The 19,794-nt window shown below is 43.4% G+C and overlaps 2 protein-coding genes across 3 annotated transcripts in view; both read right to left on the reverse strand.

The window, feature by feature from the left end:
- The window catches only part of LOC123739462 (ZZ-type zinc finger-containing protein 3), a gene marked incomplete at its 3' end in the record, with an annotated part of 32,269 nt that extends 28,015 nt beyond the window's left edge, over positions 1–4,254 (reverse strand). The window contains 1 exon segment of the mRNA XM_045713782.1: positions 4,085–4,254.
- A 3,624-nt stretch (positions 4,255–7,878) lies between these two features.
- LOC106569751 (ubiquitin carboxyl-terminal hydrolase 33) overlaps positions 7,879–19,794 on the reverse strand; it is a 56,716-nt gene continuing 44,800 nt past the window's right edge. The window contains exons 20-23 of one of the 2 annotated variants that reach the window (XM_014141332.2): positions 19,499–19,607; positions 12,177–12,279; positions 8,789–8,857; positions 7,879–8,217 (exon numbers count right to left, since the gene is read on the reverse strand). In XM_014141332.2, coding sequence (XP_013996807.1) covers positions 8,057–8,217; positions 8,789–8,857; positions 12,177–12,279; positions 19,499–19,607 — 442 coding nt within the window. In that variant the 3' untranslated portion in view covers positions 7,879–8,056. The other variant, XM_014141333.2, reaches the window with a different exon arrangement.

The following is a 19,794-nucleotide window of genomic DNA, read 5'->3' on the forward strand; positions in this document are numbered from 1 at the left end:
CGCCTGAAGGTACCACGTTCATCTGTACAAACAATAGTACGCAAGTATAAACACCATGGGACCACGCAGCCGTCATGCCGTTCAGGAAGGAGACTCATTCTGTCTCCTAGAGATTAACTTACTTTGGTGCTAAAAGTGCAAATCAATCCCAGAACAGCAAAGGACCTTGTGAACCTTAAAGGCCGCTCAGCAACGAAGAAGCCACTACTACAAAACTGACATAAAAAAGCCAGACTACGGTTTGCAACTGGACATGGGGACAAAGACAGTAGTTTTTGGAGAAATGTCCTCTGGTCTGATGAAACAAAAATAGAACTGTTTGGTCATAATGACCATCGTTATGTTTGGAGGAAAAAGGGGAAGGCTTGCAAACCGAAGAACACCATCCCAACTGTGAAGCACGGGGGTGGCAGCATCATGTTGTGGGGGTGCTTTGCTGCAGGAGGGACTGGTGCACTACACAAAATAGATGGCACCATGAGGCAGGAAAATTATGTGGATATATTGAAGCAACATCTCAAGATATCAGTCAATAAGTTTAAGCTTGGTCGCAAATGGGTCTTCCAAATGGACAATGACCCCAAGCATACTTCCAAAGCGGTGGCAAAATGGCTTAAGGACAACAAAGTCAAGGTATTGGAGTGGCCATCAAAAAGCCCTGACCTCAATCCTATAGAAAATTTGTGGGCAGAACTAAAAAAGCGTGTGCGAGCAAGGAGGCCTACAAACCTGACTCAGTTACACCAGCTCTGTCAGGAGGAATGGGCCAAAATTCACCCAACGTATTGTGGGAAGCTTGTGGAAAGCTACCCAAAACTACCAAATACTAATTGAGTGTATGTACATTTCTAACCCACTGGGAATGTGATGAAAGAAATAAAAGCTGAAATAAAAATCACACTCTACTATTATTCTGACATTTCACATTCTTAAAATAAAGTGGTGATCCTAACTGACCTAAGACAGGGAATTTTTACTAAGATTAAATGTCAGGAATGGTGAAAAACTGAGTTTAAATGTATTTGGCTAAGGTGTAAGTAAACTTCCGACTTCAACTGTATCAAGGCTGCAGGCTAAAGTTGAAACCAAGTCTAGATTTCTCTATCGTAATCGCTCCTCTTTCACCCCAGCTGCCAAACAAACCCTGATTCAGATGACCATCCTACCCATGCTAGATTACCGAGACATAATTTATAGATTGGCAGGTAAGGATGCTCTCGAGCGGCTAGATGTTTTTTACCATTCAGCCATCAGATTTGCCACCAAGGCTCCTTATAGAATACGTCACTGCACTCTATACTCCTCTGTAAACTGGTCATCTCTGTTTACCCGTCACAAGACCCACTGGTTGATGCTTATTTATAAAAAAACTCTCTTAGTCCTCACTCCCCCCATCTGAGATATCTACTGCAGCCCTCATCCTCCACATACAACACCCGTTCTGCCAGTCACATTCTGTTAAAGGTCCCCAAAGCGCACACCTCCCTGGGTCGCTCCTCTTTTCAGTTCGCTGCAGCTTGCGACTGGAACGAGCTGCAACAAACACTCAATCTGGACCGTTTTGTCTCCATCTCTTCATTCAAAGACTCAATCATGGACACTCTTACTGACAGTTGTGGCTGCTTTGTGTGATGTATTGTTGTCTCTACCTTCTTGACCTTTGTGCTGTTGTCTGTCCCCAATAATGTTTGTACCATGTTTTATGCTGCCATGTTGTGTTTCTACTATGTTGTGTTGTCATCTTAGGTCTGTCTTTATGTAGTGTTGTGGTGTGTTTTGTCCTATATTTTTATTTTATTTATTTTTAATCCCAGTCCCCGCAGGAGGCCTTTTGCCTTTTGGTAGGCCACCATAGTAAATAAGAATTTGTTCTTAACTGAATTACCTAGTTTAAATAAAGGTTAAATAAAAATAAAATTGTATCAATCTAAAGTCCCCCTCACAAAGAAATACTGAGGAACACTGCCATAGTGCCTTCCACACACACCACAGAGCCCTCCAACAGAGAACTAATGTCACCTAACCATGGAGAAACTAAGGAACGGAAAGACAGATGGAGAGCGCACAGGCAGACCGGAGAGCGCACAGGCAGACCGGAGAGCGCACAGGCAGACCGGAGAGCGCACAGGCAGACGGAAGAACGCACAGGCAGACGGGAGAGCGCACAGGCAGACGGGAGAACGCACAGGCAGACCGGAGAACGCACAGGCAGACCGGAGAACGCACAGGCAGACCGGAGAACGTTGTCTATTGTGACGCTCTTCTGTACATTCCAACGGGTTCACCTTGATTTATACCCTGGTGAAGACAGCTTGTCTGTCGAAACGTTGGATATAACAATTGTTTTTACATCTTGAGCTCCTAGAGTGTGTTTTCTACTCCGCTAGCCAGCACCTCACCTTAATAGGTGTGCATTTCTTTAACTTCTAGATCACTTTGATTTAACAACAGGTATTCCACCTGCCTATGGGCCTTGGGTCAAAATTCATGATTTCAGACACGGAGTGGACTCACGCAGCCAGAGTATCTATGAGGAATTGTGAATGTAATAAAACTAGTTCAACTATAAATATGACTAGGGGAACTAACTTTGAACATGGCCATAGTGAGTAAACCATTAATTTTATGGTTACAAAGTGTGTGAAATAAACACGCAACTCCTACTACTGAAGGATACTGGACTAGGGAGGTGGCACAATGCCTACCTCTCCTATGGCACCTTATTCACAATATAGTGCACTACTTTAGACCAGGGACCAAAGAGGTGTAAACGTAAGTTACTTCCTGCCTAGGGCGCGTTGCATGATATGAACTTTAAATTGACACGTGTTTACTCTAGTTGAGCAGACACGTGCTTTCTGCCCCCCGCAGTCATGTTTGTATTCTTCAATATATATATTTTTTATGTTTTAAAATCGTGTAAACAAATAGTCACAGCAACAAAACCGCATGTGAAACAAAAGCAGATCACTACCGTCTTCTTGATTGATAGTACACGGTTGTTAGGAAGTGTCTGTGTGATCAAACTTAACTAATTCACTAAGTGAACAGTAGAGTATTTACTGAGTCCTGTTCTCACCCTCATCTGTGTAGTTTACTTTACCAATTAACTCCATTCAAAACGGGCCTTACTGACTAAAGCAAATCCGCGGAGTGGAATGGTACTGAAGCCCGACAGACAGACTGCACGGTTCAGCCCCAGCCTGCAGAAACTCCCCCCAACCCCCCAAAAAGCCCAAAGTTTCACAGCACTGATATGGGAATGTCTAATGAGTTAGTTAACTACATCCAATACGTTAGCACAGTTAGTTGACAACACAAAATTCAAAAGATAGTGGCTAACTAACTACTCCATTGGTAGCTAGTGTGCTATATTCTACCAATTCAAAACTAGCAAGTTAGCGTTAGCTGGCTAACATGAGCTGTAGCCCCTATCGTTAGCCCACATGCTAACCAACCCATGAAAAAAGCACCCTCATTTATTATGCATCATAAATTGTTAGCTTTTCTCAACAAATGTCTTCTGTTAAACTTGCACAGTTTGCAAGTGGCCGAATAACAAAACAAACAAACAAAAAAAACCTTAGCTTATCAGTTTGCTAGCTAGCTTTGTTTTATTACATGAAATACAAGTAACTAGCGGTTAGCTACATTGCATTGGCGCACCGGATAGCTAGCCAATTTTACTAGTTCTATATATATTTGGTCGTACTAGTCGTAAAATAACGGTAAGCTAGTGAATAATAGTTTATATGCAAATAAAAAGGTATTTGACGAGCTAGCTAACACTAAAGCAAGTTAGTTGATACACAGCTAGCTAAAACATTGGTAGTTGGCTAGCAGGGATACAACGCATTGAGGCTACTTGCTAACAGCGGCTAGTAGCCGATTGTTCGGTGCAACAACTTTCCTAAAAGCAATCGCATGCATAACCACCTCTATTGGTTGACTTAATCAAAAATACAAAAATGTAGAGTACAATAAGTTTATGCTTCACTTCTGATCACACTTGATTGCGACCGATTAATCGTTTATTGTAAGAAAAAATTTTTTTTATGAAGCTAGTTAGAAGAATTACACTCACCTCACTTCCGCAAATCGTTCGCTGCACACCGTGTGTGTGTATGTGTGTGCTGCAGAGAGTTCCACGACTGGCGGCGCTCATCAAAATGCAACACTACATTTTTGTTGCTGTTACAGGGAGAACAGTAGGTAGGTCTACGGGCCAAAGATGTGTGTGGCCCGGTGCCATGTCTCACATCTGAACCAAACATTGGACCTATCGTAGTAAAATGTTTTTTTTGCCACATGCACATTTGATAATCATGAAAAAAAAAATAAACGTTTGTAATTTCTTAATAATAATTATTCATAACCTAGAAATAAAGGGTCCCTTATAATGAAATTAGTAGTACTGAATCTTATTTGATGAGATGCTCCTATTAGTTGCTAAGACAACCAAGTTTTGGTTCACAATTGAATTAAACATACATTTCCATACAAAATGTTGTACTTTGATCATAACACCCCCCCCTCAGGAGACTGAAAAGAGCATTCTGACTGGTTGCTTCCCTCCCACCTGGTATGGCAACTGCTTGGCCTCCGTCCGCAAGGTACTACAGAGGGTAGTGGGTACAGCCAAGCAGACCAAGCATCCTGCCATCCAGGACCTCTATACCAGGTAGCATCAGAGGAAGGCCCCAAAAATTGTCAAAGACTCCGGCCACCCTAGTCATAGACTGTTCTCTCTGCTACCGCACAGCAAGCGGTACCGGAGTGCCAAGTCTAGGACCAGAGGCTTCTAAACAGCTTCTACCCCCAAGCCATAAGACTCCTGAACAGCTAATCAAATGGCTACCCAGACTATTTGCACTGTCCTCCCCCTCTTTTACACTGCTGCTACTCCCGATGTATCTATGCAGTCACTAACACTAACTACATATTACCTCAATTACCGCACACTGACTCTGTAACGCAACACCCTGTATATAACCTCCACATTGACTCTGTACCAGTACCCCCTGTATATAGCCTCCACATTGACTCTGTACCGGTACCCACTGTACATAGCCTCCACATTGACTCTGTACCGGTACCCCCTGTATATAGCCTCCACATTCACTCTGTACCGTAACACCCTGTATATAGCCTCCACATTGACTCTGTACCGTAACACCCAGTATATAGCCTCCACATTGACTCTGTACCGTAACACCCTGTATATAGCCTCCACATTGACTCTGTACCGGTACCCCCTGTATATAGCCTCCACATGGACTCTGTACCGGTACCCCCTGTATATAGCCTCCACATTGACTCTGTACCGTAATACCCTGTATATAGCCTCCACATGGACTCTGTACCGTAATACCCTGTATATAGCCTCCACATGGACTCTGTACCGTAACACCCTGTACCTTAATACCCTGTATATAGCCTCGCTATTGTTATTTTACTGCTGCTCTTATTTTTCTTAAGTAAAAAAAAAATTAAAAAGTAAGTGTTAACTGCATTGTTGGTTAAGGACTTGTAACTATTTCACTGCAAGATCTACACCTGTTGTAATCGGTACGTGTGACAAATCAAATTTGATAGGTAAACAAACAAGTGTAGAGAAATCATGTTTGGGACAGAACGGTTACACTATTCAACTGTTCCTTTTCATCATCAGGGTTTATTAGAATCATATCAGCCAATCAGAACAGACGTGTTCATAATATGCATTATGCCCTATAGTTCACATACCTACAGCATTATCTAAATTGCTTCTTCAGCCTTCAGGGACCACATTCCATAAGCAACACCATACCCTTATACACAAATGAATGCCTTCCACTGAGAAAACTGATGAATTGGTTGTTATGTAATTCTGTACATATTCATTTCAGATAGCCACAGAAGTTTGTGATTCATTGAGTACATATTATACAATGAGTGAGCTATTTTACATGCAATTTAATGTGATATGTGGCCAGCAATTTTTTTTCTCCAATCATTAGGGCGTCAGGGTTTAGGTCAATTCCATTTCGATTCTGTTCCTCATTTTTTTCTCATAGAGAAGCATTGAGGAAAATCAGAATTGGAATTTCAGTTGACTTCCTAAATGGAAATGGGATTGACCCCAACCCTGGCTTGTTTGAGTGACTGGGGTCCCCTCTAAAGCATGCATTGTGAACTGAGAGCCTGCCTGCCACATATTTTATGCAAAAAGGCTATTAACATCAAATGCCTGCACCCTCTTTCCCATGGGGCGCTGGCCCAAAGTAGTGCACTATATAGGGAATAGGGTTCCATGGGGCACTGGCCCAAAGTAGTGCACTATATAGGGAATAGGGTCCCATGGGGCGCTGGCCCAAAGTAGTGCACTATATATAGGGAATAGGGTCCCATGGGGCGCTGGCCCAAAGTAGTGCACTATATATAGGGAATAGGGTCCCATGGGGCGCTGGCCCAAAGTAGTGCACTATATAGGGAATAGGGTCCCATGGGGCGCTGGCCCAAAGTAGTGCACTATATATATATATATATGGAATAGGGTTCCATGGGGCGCTGGCCCAAAGTAGTGCACTATATATAGGGAATAGGGTCCCATGGGGCGCTGGCCCAAAGTAGTGCACTATATATAGGGAATAGGGTCCCATGGGGCGCTGGCCCAAAGTAGTGCACTATATATAGGGAATAGGGTCCCATGGGGCGCTGGCCCAAAGTAGTGCACTATATATAGGGAATAGGGTCCCATGGGGCGCTGGCCCAAAGTAGTGCACTATATATAGGGAATAGGGTCCCATGGGGAGCTGGCCCAAAGTAGTGCACTATATATAGGGAATAGGGTTCCATGGGGCGCTGGCCCAAAGTAGTGCACTATATATAGGGAATAGGGTCCCATGGGGAGCTGGCCCAAAGTAGTGCACTATATATATATATATGGAATAGGGTTCCATGGGGCGCTGGCCCAAAGTAGTGCACTATATATAGGGAATAGGGTCCCATGGGGCGCTGGCCCAAAGTAGTGCACTATATATAGGGAATAGGGTCCCATGGGGCGCTGGCCCAAAGTAGTGCACTATATATAGGGAATAGGGTCCCATGGGGCGCTGGCCCAAAGTAGTGCACTATATATAGGGAATAGGGTCCCATGGGGCGCTGGCCCAAAGTAGTGCACTATATATAGGGAATAGGGTCCCATGGGGAGCTGGCCCAAAGTAGTGCACTATATATAGGGAATAGGGTTCCATGGGGCGCTGGCCCAAAGTAGTGCACTATATAGGGAATAGGGTACAATAGTAAATCAGCCCCCTGGTCTGGCCAATGGGGGGGGGGGGGGGGTAAATAACAAGGAAGTGCTGGGACTCCAGACTCATGTTAGTTCTTCTAACCCTGACGCACTGGGACATTTAAATACACATCATCTTAACCCATCTACAGAGCAAAACATACCAGCCCTTCTTCAGATTATATCGTATAGTTATTTAGTATATCCCTTCTTGATCAATTTTATCTTTTAAGATCCTTCTTCACTTTAAGGAACATGTAAGAGCTAGCACTTTTCTAAGCATTCACTTCTAGGACAGTATTTTCTTTCCTAAAGGACAGGTAAGAACTTTTTAATATCTACAGTAAAGATGCGTTGTGATTTTTCTAGCTTTTCCACTTGCACCACACAAGACATCTTAAGAGTGACATCGGCTCAATTTTGGTCAAGAGAAAACAAAATAATGAACATAGCATTCAGGAAAAAAGAAATCCTTTTAGCTGCACACAAAAAGGATAAATGCTTGGTTCTGGAAACGACCGAACACCGTTTCCACGCATTATTTTACAGTGCTAATAGAAATTAGATATTTATACATCTATGTACAAAACATGACTGTCATCATATCATTTTCAGACATGTTTATTCCTTCTGCCCAATAGTCAAGAAGAGCCATCATGTTGCGGAGGTCAAGGAAGTCTTTTGGAAAAAAAAAGAAAAGCCAAGTGCAAAATAAAAGGCTTTAGTTGTTGTCCTCAGGGCTGGCGTTGGGGGTTTCCTGTTGGTGTAGTTAACTAGGTAGTTTTAAACGGAGCGCGTCTCCACCTCCATTTTCTCCTCGGACTGGGAGGACGCCTCTGGTTCGGGGTGAGAGACGTTGGGCCGGACCGTGACGACCGGACTCCCTCCGTGCATGGAGTGGAGAAAGTTCCAGGTCTCCTCCGAGATCTGCCCAGAGTCAGCCCCTTAGAGGGGCAGCACAGAAACATGGTTTATACATATTACAAACTCAACCTGCCCAGAGTCAGCCCCTAGAGGGGCAGCACAGAAACATGGTTTATACATATTACAAACTCAACCTGCCCCGAGTCAGCCCCTAGAGGGGCAGCACAGAAACATGGTTTATACATATTACAAACTCAACCTGCCCAGAGTCAGCCCCTTGAGGGGCAGCACAGAAACATGGTTTATACATATTACAAACTCAACCTGCCTCTTAATAACCTGCCCCAAGTCAGTTCCTGTAGAGACAGACACGGTTAACCTGAAGTCATTATAATAATCTCCCCAGAGTCCAATAGCGGTTAAGACTCACCCTGAGGGCATAATAATAATCTAGTCCTGGCAGGGAAACACAGCAGGGTAGGTTAATTGACAGAGAGTTAATTGACAGAGAGTTAATTGACAGAGAGTTAATTGACAGAGAGTTAATTGACAGAGAGTTAATTGACAGAGAGTTAATTGACAGAGAGTTAATTGACAGAGAGTTAATTGACAGAGAGTTAATTGACAGAGAGTTAATTGACAGTCTCTTACCTTGTCTGAGTGTCAGATGACCATTCTTGTTGATCGCGATCTTAGAGTTATCGATTGGTCCTGGTGGATCTTCCAGAGAGGAGGGCATAACAAGTATCACACACAGTACATTCCTTAAATACTACATTTGTGTATTCCATTTAATATAAAGATGAGATGACTATTTGCAATTTTAGCTAAACATTAGTCTTGAAAATTTGAAGAGTCATTTGTCATTCTACATGAATTTACTACCATTCACTCGCCACTACAGTGTAGTGAAACAACAACAACAACCAGACAGACCACTACAGTGTAGTGAAACAACAACAACAACAACCAGACAGACCACTACAGTGTAGTGAAACAACAACCAGACAGACCACTACAGTGTAGTGAAAACAACAACAACCAGACAGACCACTACAGTGTAGTGAAACAACAACCAGACAGACCACTACAGTGTAGTGAAACAACAACAACCAGACAGACCACTACAGTGTAGTGAAACAACAACAACCAGACAGACCACTACAGTGTAGTGAAACAACAACCAGACAGACCACTACAGTGTAGTGAAACAACAACCAGACAGACCACTACAGTGTAGTGAAACAACAACAACAACCAGACAGACCACTACAGTGTAGTGAAACAACAACCAGACAGACCACTACAGTGTAGTGAAACAACAACAACAACCAGACAGACCACTACAGTGTAGTGAAACAACAACCAGACAGACCACTACAGTGTAGTGAAACAACAACCAGACAGACCACTACAGTGTAGTGAAACAACAACAACAACCAGACAGACCACTACAGTGTAGTGAAACAACAACAACAACCAGACAGACCACTACAGTGTAGTGAAACAACAACCAGACAGACCACTACAGTGTAGTGAAACAACAACAACCAGACAGACCACTACAGTGTAGTGAAACAACAACAACAACAACCAGACAGACCACTACAGTGTAGTGAAACAACAACAACAACAACCAGACAGACCACTACAGTGTAGTGAAACAACAACAACAACCAGACAGACCACTACAGTGTAGTGAAACAACAACAACAACCAGACAGACCACTACAGTGTAGTGAAACAACAACAACAACCAGACAGACCACTACAGTGTAGTGAAACAACAACAACAACCAGACAGACCACTACAGTGTAGTGAAACAAAACAACAACAACCAGACAGACCACTACAGTGTAGTGACAACAACAACAACCAGACAGACCACTACAGTGTAGTGAAACAACAACAACAACCAGACAGACCACTACAGTGTAGTGAAACAACAACCAGACAGACCACTACAGTGTAGTGAACAACAACAACAACAACCAGACAGACCACTACAGTGTAGTGAAACAACAACAACAACCAGACAGACCACTACAGTGTAGTGAAACAACAACAACAACCAGACAGACCACTACAGTGTAGTGAAACAACAACAACAACAACCAGACAGACCACTACAGAGTAGTGAAACAACAACAACAACCAGACAGACCACTACAGTGTAGTGAAACAACAACCAGACAGACCACTACAGTGTAGTGAAACAACAACCAGACAGACCACTACAGTGTAGTGAAACAACAACAACAACCAGACAGACCACTACAGTGTAGTGAAACAACAACAACAACCAGACAGACCACTACAGTGTAGTGACAACAACAACCAGACAGACCACTACAGTGTAGTGACAACAACAACCAGACAGACCACTACAGTGTAGTGAAACAACAACCAGACAGACCACTACAGTGTAGTGAAACAACAACCAGACAGACCACTACAGTGTAGTGAAACAACAACCAGACAGACCACTACAGTGTAGTGAAACAACAACAACAACCAGACAGACCACTACAGTGTAGTACAACAACAACAACCAGACAGACCACTACAGTGTAGTGAAACAACAACAACAACAACCAGACAGACCACTACAGAGTAGTGAAACAACAACCAACAAACACAGTGTAGTGAAACAACAACCAGACAGACCACTACAGTGTAGTGAAACAACAACAACAACCAGACAGACCACTACAGTGTAGTGAAACAACAACAACAACCAGACAGACCACTACAGTGTAGTGAAACAACAACAACAACCAGACAGACCACTACAGAGTAGTGAAACAACAACCAGACAGACCACTACAGAGTAGTGAAACAACAACCAGACAGACCACTACAGTGTAGTGAAACAACAACAACAACCAGACAGACCACTACAGTGTAGTGAAACAACAACAACAACCAGACAGACCACTACAGTGTAGTGAAACAACAACAACAACCAGACAGACCACTACAGTGTAGTGAAACAACAACCAGACAGACCACTACAGTGTAGTGAAACAACAACAACAACCAGACAGACCACTACAGTGTAGTGAAACAACAACAACAACCAGACAGACCACTACAGTGTAGTGAAACAACAACCAGACAGACCACTACAGTGTAGTGAAACAACAACCAGACAGACCACTACAGTGTAGTGAAACAACAACCAGACAGACCACTACAGTGTAGTGAAACAACAACAACAACCAGACAGACCACTACAGTGTAGTGAAACAACAACCAGACAGACCACTACAGTGTAGTGAAACAACAACCAGACAGACCACTACAGTGTAGTGAAACAACAACCAGACAGACCACTACAGTGTAGTGAAACAACAACAACCAGACAGACCACTACAGTGTAGTGAAACAACAACAACCAGACAGACCACTACAGTGTAGTGAAACAACAACAACAACCAGACAGACCACTACAGTGTAGTGAAACAACAACAACAACCAGACAGACCACTACAGTGTAGTGAAACAACAACAACCAGACAGACCACTACAGTGTAGTGAAACAACAACAACCAGACAGACCACTACAGTGTAGTGAAACAACAACCAGACAGACCACTACAGTGTAGTGAAACAACAACCAGACAGACCACTACAGTGTAGTGAAACAACAACAACCAGACAGACCACTACAGAGTAGTGAAACAACAACAACCAGACAGACCACTACAGTGTAGTGAAACAACAACAACCAGACAGACCACTACAGAGTAGTGAAACAACAACCAGACAGACCACTACAGTGTAGTGAAACAACAACCAGACAGACCACTACAGTGTAGTGAAACAACAACAACAACCAGACAGACCACTACAGAGTAGTGAAACAACAACCACCAGACAGACCACTACAGAGTAGTGAAACAACAACCACCAGACAGACCACTACAGAGTAGTGAAACAACAACCAGACAGACCACTACAGTGAAGTGAAACATTTACTACTAGTCCTGAGGTCACAGCTAGGGGGCAGGGACTCGCAGTGCTTCAGCCACTCACCATTGTCCTTTCCCTTGACGAAGGCCTCCCACTCTCTGAACCACTGCATGCTGATGCAGTAGATGACCACTGGAGATTCTTCCTCCTGGAATGCCTTGTTCAGCTGGTTGGGGGGGGGCGATAGGGAAAGAGAAAAGAGGGAATGGTGGGGGGATGGAGGAAGACATTAGATTGAAAGTAAGAAATTCTCTCCCTCTCCCTCTCCTCTCCTCTCCTCTCCTCTCCTCTCCAGTCAGTGGCCGTGTCTCAATACCTATACATGCATCTTAAATAGTAAAACGTCTGAAAAAAGACCGTTTTCTAGTATGTAACATTTTGAAAATCGAGTAGACTTTAAAATGCCCAGATGTCATATTCATTTATGCTTTGACAACAGCTCATCAGCTGTCAATTATACATTTCGGCACCGAAATGAACCAATAGCGGTACAAAACACAAATCGCGCATGACGCATTCTCAGATGCGAAAATATTACGTTTTATAGTATGTTATATTCATTTTCACATGCTTTGTGGACAACAGGTGTAGACTACCAGTGAAATGTTAACTTAAGGGTCCTTTTCCAACAATGCAAAGTCAAAGACAAGAATAAAAATTTAAAAAAAACAACATGGCTACCGTAAAAATTTAATTCTGAGTCTCAAATAGCCAACTTTCCCTTTTAATAGCTGGGCAATGGCACACATTTCAGCAAATACACACCTGTTTCAAATAAACATTAGGTCTAAATGAATTGTTTAAGAAGTTACCATGAATTGTTTACGAGGTTTAATGTGTTACATTAAATAAACTCAGTAATGACAAAAAAATGGCGGCAACCATCAGTTTTTAAATCACCGGTATGGCTGCGAACAGCTGAGAACTGCTAGCTACCTGGCAAGCACAAAAACAGTCAACAATTGGCTGATCACCCTCTAGTGGCGAAAATAAGAACTGTCAAATGCACAGTCAGAGGAGAATAATTATTCTGTTGAACATAACTATTCCTCTACAATTATTTTATTAAATTAAGTCAACAGAAACATGTGTGTAAATGATAAATGTAGGAAATGAAGAAATTGATTAAAATGCTGAAAGTGAAAGATGCAATTAAACAATTCAATATTTGCAGTGTTGAACCTTCTTTTTCAAGACCTCTGCAATCCGCCCTGGCATGCTGTCAATTAACTTCTGGGCCACATCCTGACTGATGGCAGCACATTCTTGCATAATCAATGCTTGGAGTTTGTCAGAATTTGTGGGTTTTTGTTTGTCCACCCGCCTCTTGAGGATTGATCACAAGTTCTCAATGGGATTAAGGTCTGGGGAGTTTCCTGGCCATGGACCCAAAATATTGATGTTTTGTTCCCCGAGCCACTTAGTTACCACTTTTGCCTTATGGCAAGGTGCTCCATCATGCTGGAAAAGGCATTGTTCGTCACCAAACTGTTCCTGGATGGTTGGGAGAAGTTGCTCTCGGAGGATGTGTTGGTACCATTCTTTATACATGTCTGTGTTCTTAGGCAAAATTGTGAGTGAAGCCACTCCCTTGGCTGAGAAGCAACTCCACACATGGTCTCAGGATGCTTTACTGTTGGCATGACACAGGACTGATGGTAGCGCTCACCTTGTCTTCTCCGGACAAGCTTTTTTCCGGATGCCCCAAACAATCGGAAAGGGGATTCAGAGAAAATGACTTTACCCCTGTCCTCAGCAGTCCAATCCCTGTACCTTTTGCAGAATATCAGTCTGTCCCTGATGTTTTTCCTGGAGAGAAGTGGCTTCTTTGCTGCCCTTCTTGACACCAGGCCATCTCCAAAAGTCTTCGCCTCACCGGGCGTGCAGATGCACTCACACCTGCCTGCTGCCATTCCTGAGCAAGCTCTGTACTGGTGGTGCCCCGATCCCGCAGCTGAATCAACTTTAGGAGACGGTCCTGGCGCTTGTTGGACTTTCTTGGGGGCCCTGAAGCCTTCTTCACAACAATTGAACCGCTCTCCTTGAAGTTCTTGATGATCCGATAAGTGGTTGATTTAGGTGCAATCTTACTGGCAGCAATATTCTTGCCTGTGAAGCCCTTTTTGTGCAAAGCAATGATGACGGCACGTGTTTCCTTGCAGGTAACCATGGTTTACAGAGGAAGAACAATGATTCCAAGCACCACCCTCTTTTTGAAGCTTCCAGTCTGGTATTCGAACTCAATCAGCATGACAGAGTGATCTCCAGCCTTGTCCTCGTCAACACTCACACCTGTGTTAACGAAAGAATCACTGACATGATGTCAGCTGGTCCTTTTGTGGCTGGGCTGAAATGCAGTGGAAATGTTTTTTTGGATTCAGTTCATTTGCATGGCAAAGAGGGACTTTGCAATTAATTGCAATTCATCTGATCACGCTTCATAACATTCTGGAGTATATGCAAATTGCCATCATACAAACTGAGGCAGCAGACTTTGTGAAAATTTATATTTGAGTCATTCTCAAAATCCTTGGCCATGACTGTATATACAGGGAGTAGAAAATAACATGGCTAAATACAGGGAGTACCATTACCAGGTCGATGTGCAGGGGTACAAGGTAACTGAGGTAGCTATGTACTGTACATATAGGTAAAGGATAGATAATAGACAGTAACAGCAGTACACTGTAGGTAGGGGTAAAGGATAGATAATAGACAGTAACAGCAGTATACTGTAGGTAGGGGTAAAGGATAGATAATAGACAGTAACAGCAGTATACTGTAGGTAGGGGTAAAGTGACTAGACAACAGGATAGACAGTAACAGCAGTATACTGTGTGTGTGTGTGTGTGTGTGTGTGTGTGTGTGTGTGTGTGTGTGTGTGTGTGTGTGTGTGTGTGTGTGCGCGCAGAGTCAGTGCAAGAGAGTTAGTGGGGGGAAAAAAGGTCAATGGTAGTCCAGGAAGCCATTTGATTCGCTGTTCAGCAGCCTTGTTCAGCAGCCTTCTGGGAAGGCTTTCCACTAGATGTTGGAACATTGCTACGGGGACTTGCTTCCGTTCAGCCACAATAGCATTAGTGAGGTCGGACACTGATGTTGGGCGATTAGGGCCTGGCTCGTAGTTGGCGTTCCAATTCATCCCAAAAGTGTTCAATGGGGTTGAGGTCAGGGCTCTGTGCAGGCCAGTCAAGTTCTTCCACACCGATCTAAAACAAACCATTTCTGTATGGACCTCGCTTTGTGCACGGGGGCATTTTCATGCCGAAACAGGTTAGGCCTTTCCGTAACTGGGGCCACAAAGTTGGAAGCATAGAATGGTCTAGAATGTCATTGTATGCCGTAGCGTTAAGTTATCCCATCACTGGAACTAAGGAGCCTACAGTTGATCGGGGCAGCTCAGCCAGCAACAGGTGTGGCTGAAATAGCAAAATCCACTAATTTGAAGGGGTATCCACATACTTTTGTAAATACAGTGTAGATGAAAATCTCTTGGTAAATAGTACGTTCTACAGCTTATCATGGAGGTATTCTACCACAGGCGAGCAGAACCTACAGACTTCTTTAATATTAGAGATGTCGCACCAGCTATTGTTGACACCCTCCCAAGTAAACAACTTGGAAGATGGCGAAGATCCTGCGATGGTGTTCAAATGTAAGTCGCTGTCTTTAAAAACGATCACGACTATTTTCATCGTACATCTTTGAAAACAGATTTGCAGGCAACTGCATGCCGTGCCTTAAGCAGGATTAGAAGTTATAAGTGTTCCGACAAAAATGTTAGCTTACATGGTTAATTGCTGTTGACTTCCTATTTAACGTTAGCTTAAGAATGCTAGCTAGCGTCATTACACATAAGGGTTTAATCGCTACTCCAAACAGTCACAAAATGATGTTTTGCAACGAATACCAGCGTTTTCATTTCCTGTCCAATAGAAACGCTAGTTTTCATTTGATCAAATATGTGGGAGTCTAGCTACAGAAAGTTCACAAATCTACTTTGCTCATGTTTTGGTTAATGTTGTACTTCATCTTATGTCTTTTCAGGATCTTTTTTATTTGATTTCATTTCACCTTTATTTAACCAGGTAGGCTAGTTGAGAACAAGTCCTTTATTTAACCAGGTGGCTAGTTGAGAACAAGTCCTTTATTTAACCAGGTAGGCTAGTTGAGAACAAGTTCTCATTTGCAACTGCGACCTGGCCAAGATAAACCAAAGCAGTTCGACACAGAGTCGAAAGCCTTTGCCAGGTCGATGAATATGGCTGCACAGTAATGTCTCTTATTGATAGCGGTTATGATATCGTTTAGGACCTTGGGCGTGGCTGAAGTGCTCCCATGACCAGCTCGGAAACCAGACTGTATAGCAGAGAAGGTACGGTGGGATTCGAAATGGTCGGTAATTTGTTTGTTAACTTGGCTTTCAAAGACCTTAGAAAGGCAGGGTAGAATAGATATAGGTCTGTAACAGTTTGGGTCTAGAGTGTCTCCCCCTTTGAAGAGGGGGATGACCGCGGCAGCTTTCCAATCCATGGGAAATTCAGACAATACGAAAGAGAGGTTAAACAGGCTAGTAATAGGGGTTGCAATAATTTCGGCAGATAATTTTAGAAAGAGAGGGTCCAGATGATTTGTAGGGGGGGGTCCAGATTTTGCAGCTCTTTCAGAACATCAGCTATCTGGATTTGGGTGAAGGAGAAATGGGGGAGGTTTGGGCAAGTTGCTGTGGGAGGTGCAGGGCTGTTGACCAGGGTAGGGGTAGCCAGGTGGAAAGCATGGCCAGCTGTAGAGACATGCTTATTGGCAGCTGGGAGGAGGTGCTCTTATTCTCCATGGACTTTACAGTGTCCCAGAACGTGCAGTAATATCTAACAAGTAATCTACCAATTCCACAACAACTACCTTGTACACACAAGTGTAAAGGAATGAATACGAATATGTACATACAAATATTTAAATGATTGATGGCTGAACGGCATAGGCAAGATGTAATAGATGGTATGGAGTACAGTATATACATATGAGATGAGCAATGTAGGGTAGGTAAAGATTATATAAAGTGGCATTGTTTAAAGTGACGAGTGATACATTTGTTACATCAATTTGTCCATTATTAAAGTGGCTAGTGATACATTACATCAAGATGGCAAGATGCAGTAGATGGTATAGAGTACAGTATATACACATATGAGATGAGTAATGTAGGTTATGAAAACATTATATAAAGTGGCATTGTTTAAAGTGGCCAGTGATACATTACATCAGGATGGCAAGATGCAGTAGATGGTATAGAGTACAGTATATACATATGAGATGAGTAATGTGGGTTATGAAAACATTATATAAAGTGGCATTGTTTTAGTAGGGGATGGCGATTTCAGGGTTTTTGGTGGTTTTCCTAAGCCAGGATTCAGACACGGCTAAGACATCCGGGTTGGCAGAATGTGCTAAAGCAGTGAGTAAAACAAACTTAGGGAGTAGGCTTCTAATGTTAACATGCATGAAACCAAGGCTTTTACGGTTACAGAAGTCATCAAAAGAGAGCGCCTGGGGAATCGGAGTCTTTGTGTGTGTTCCCCAGTGCCGGAAGGGGGGGGGCCAGAGTGTTCCCCAGTGCCGGAAGGGGGGGGCAGAGTGTTCCCCAGTGCCGGAAGGGGGGGGGCAGAGTGTTCCCCAGTGCCGGAAGGGGGGGGGCAGAGTGTTCCCCAGTGCCGGAAGGGGGGGGCCAGAGTGTTCCCCAGTGCCGGAAGGGGGGCCAGAGTGTTCCCCAGTGCCGGAAGGGGGGGGCAGAGTGTTCCCAGTGCCGGAAGGGGGGGCAGAGTGTTCCCCAGTGCCGGAAGGGGGGGGGCCAGAGTGTTCCCCAGTGCTGGAAGGGGGGCCTGAGTGAAAAAGTTTTGGAAACCCTGACTTGAGCTCCAACTTCTCCGACCTAAAGATCACCGACGTAACAATTTTTCCCCAATCTGAGCTCGTTTTGTTTCCGAAGAAGTCTTGAACACTTCGTCCATGGCAAATTGCATACTTAACAGTACATAGTAAAATTAGTACACAGTATACAGTTTAAGTAAGTAGTAGGCAACCCAGATCTCCTGTCTATAGTACGGGTGGTTTAGCTGTAATCAGACAGTGGGTCTATAGTACGGGTGGTTTAGCTGTAATCAGTGGGTCTATAGTACGGGTGGTTTAGCTGTAATCAGTGGGTCTATAGTACGGGTGGTTTAGCTGTAGTCAGTGGGTCTATAGTACGGGTGGTTTAGCTGTAGTCAGTGGGTCTATAGTACGGGTGGTTTAGCTGTAGTCAGTGGGTCTATAGTACGGGTGGTTTAGCTGTAGTCAGTGGGTCTATAGTACGGGTGGTTTAGCTGTAGTCAGTGGGTCTATAGTACGGGTGATAGTTGCTGACACCCGGTCTATCTGTCTCCATACATTAATGATGACCCACTGTCTGTCTCTGTCTCAGCCCCTCGTCTCCTGCTTGGGCAGAGGGCTACTGCCAATCAAATAGAATTACGACCTCATTGACTTGAATGGGGATGCCATTCTAGCCATTCTATTTCTAGGGCTACAGCACAGTCACCATCAGTCAGCTTATCTACTGGTTAACTAACTACACCAGAGAATCTCTCTTCACACACAAGCTGCCTTCTGATTCCCCACTAGGGTTGAAAACTTCTGTTAACTTTCCCAAAATTACCAGGTTTTCCAGAAATCCTGGTTGGAATATTCCAGAAATCCTGTTTGGAATATTCCAGAATTCCTGGTTGGAATATTCCAGGAATCAGGAGGGAGGGAATAAGCAGGGAAGTTTAATCGGAATTTGTGCACCGTTCTCCATTGATTTAAAGTTATTGGATTTTTAAACTGCAAACATACAGTTGAAGTCGGAAGTTTACATACACCTTTAGCCAAATACATTTAAACTCAGTTTTTTTTCTGAGATCTTGGCTGATTTCTTTAGATTTTCCCATGACGTCAAGCAAAGAGGCACTGATTTTGAAGGTAGGCCTTGAAATACATCCACAGGTACACCTCCAATTGACTCAAATGATGTCAATTAGCCTATCAGAAGCTTCTAAAGCCATGACATTTTCTGGAATTTTCCAAGCTGTTTAAAGGCACAGTCAACTTAGTATGTAAACTTCTGACCCACTGGAATTGTGATACAGTGAATTATAAGTGAAATAATCTTGTCTGTAAACAATTGTTGGAAAAATTACTTGTGTCATGCACAAAGTAGATGTCCTAACCGACTTTCCAAAACTATAGTTTGATAACAAGAAATTTGTGGAGTTGTTGAAAAGTGAGTTTTAATGACTCCAAACTAAATGTATGTAAACTTCCGACTTCAACTGTAGGCTAGAGGTCATTCCCACCGTATTACTCCTTACCCGAACAAACATGTCCAACTCAGTCCTGCGTCTCTTCTCCAGCTTCTCAATCTCCGTCTGGCACGTGTGACACACATACAGGTGGTTGACAGCAGGCCCGCCTCCATACCTGAACAGACCAATCACAGCTTACTAACACACCTGACCAGTGACCACAGACTTCAGCCTCTTGGGCGTAATTATATACTGCATCTCTAATGGGTTTTTACCTGTTGTAGCGGTTAGAGCATTATCTCTTCATTAGAATATCTACCTGCTTTAAGACATTCTCTCTTCATTAGAATATCTACCTGCTT

The sequence above is a fragment of the Salmo salar genome, unplaced genomic scaffold, assembly GCF_905237065.1.
Source record: "Salmo salar unplaced genomic scaffold, Ssal_v3.1, whole genome shotgun sequence".
Taxonomy (NCBI): domain Eukaryota; kingdom Metazoa; phylum Chordata; class Actinopteri; order Salmoniformes; family Salmonidae; genus Salmo; species Salmo salar.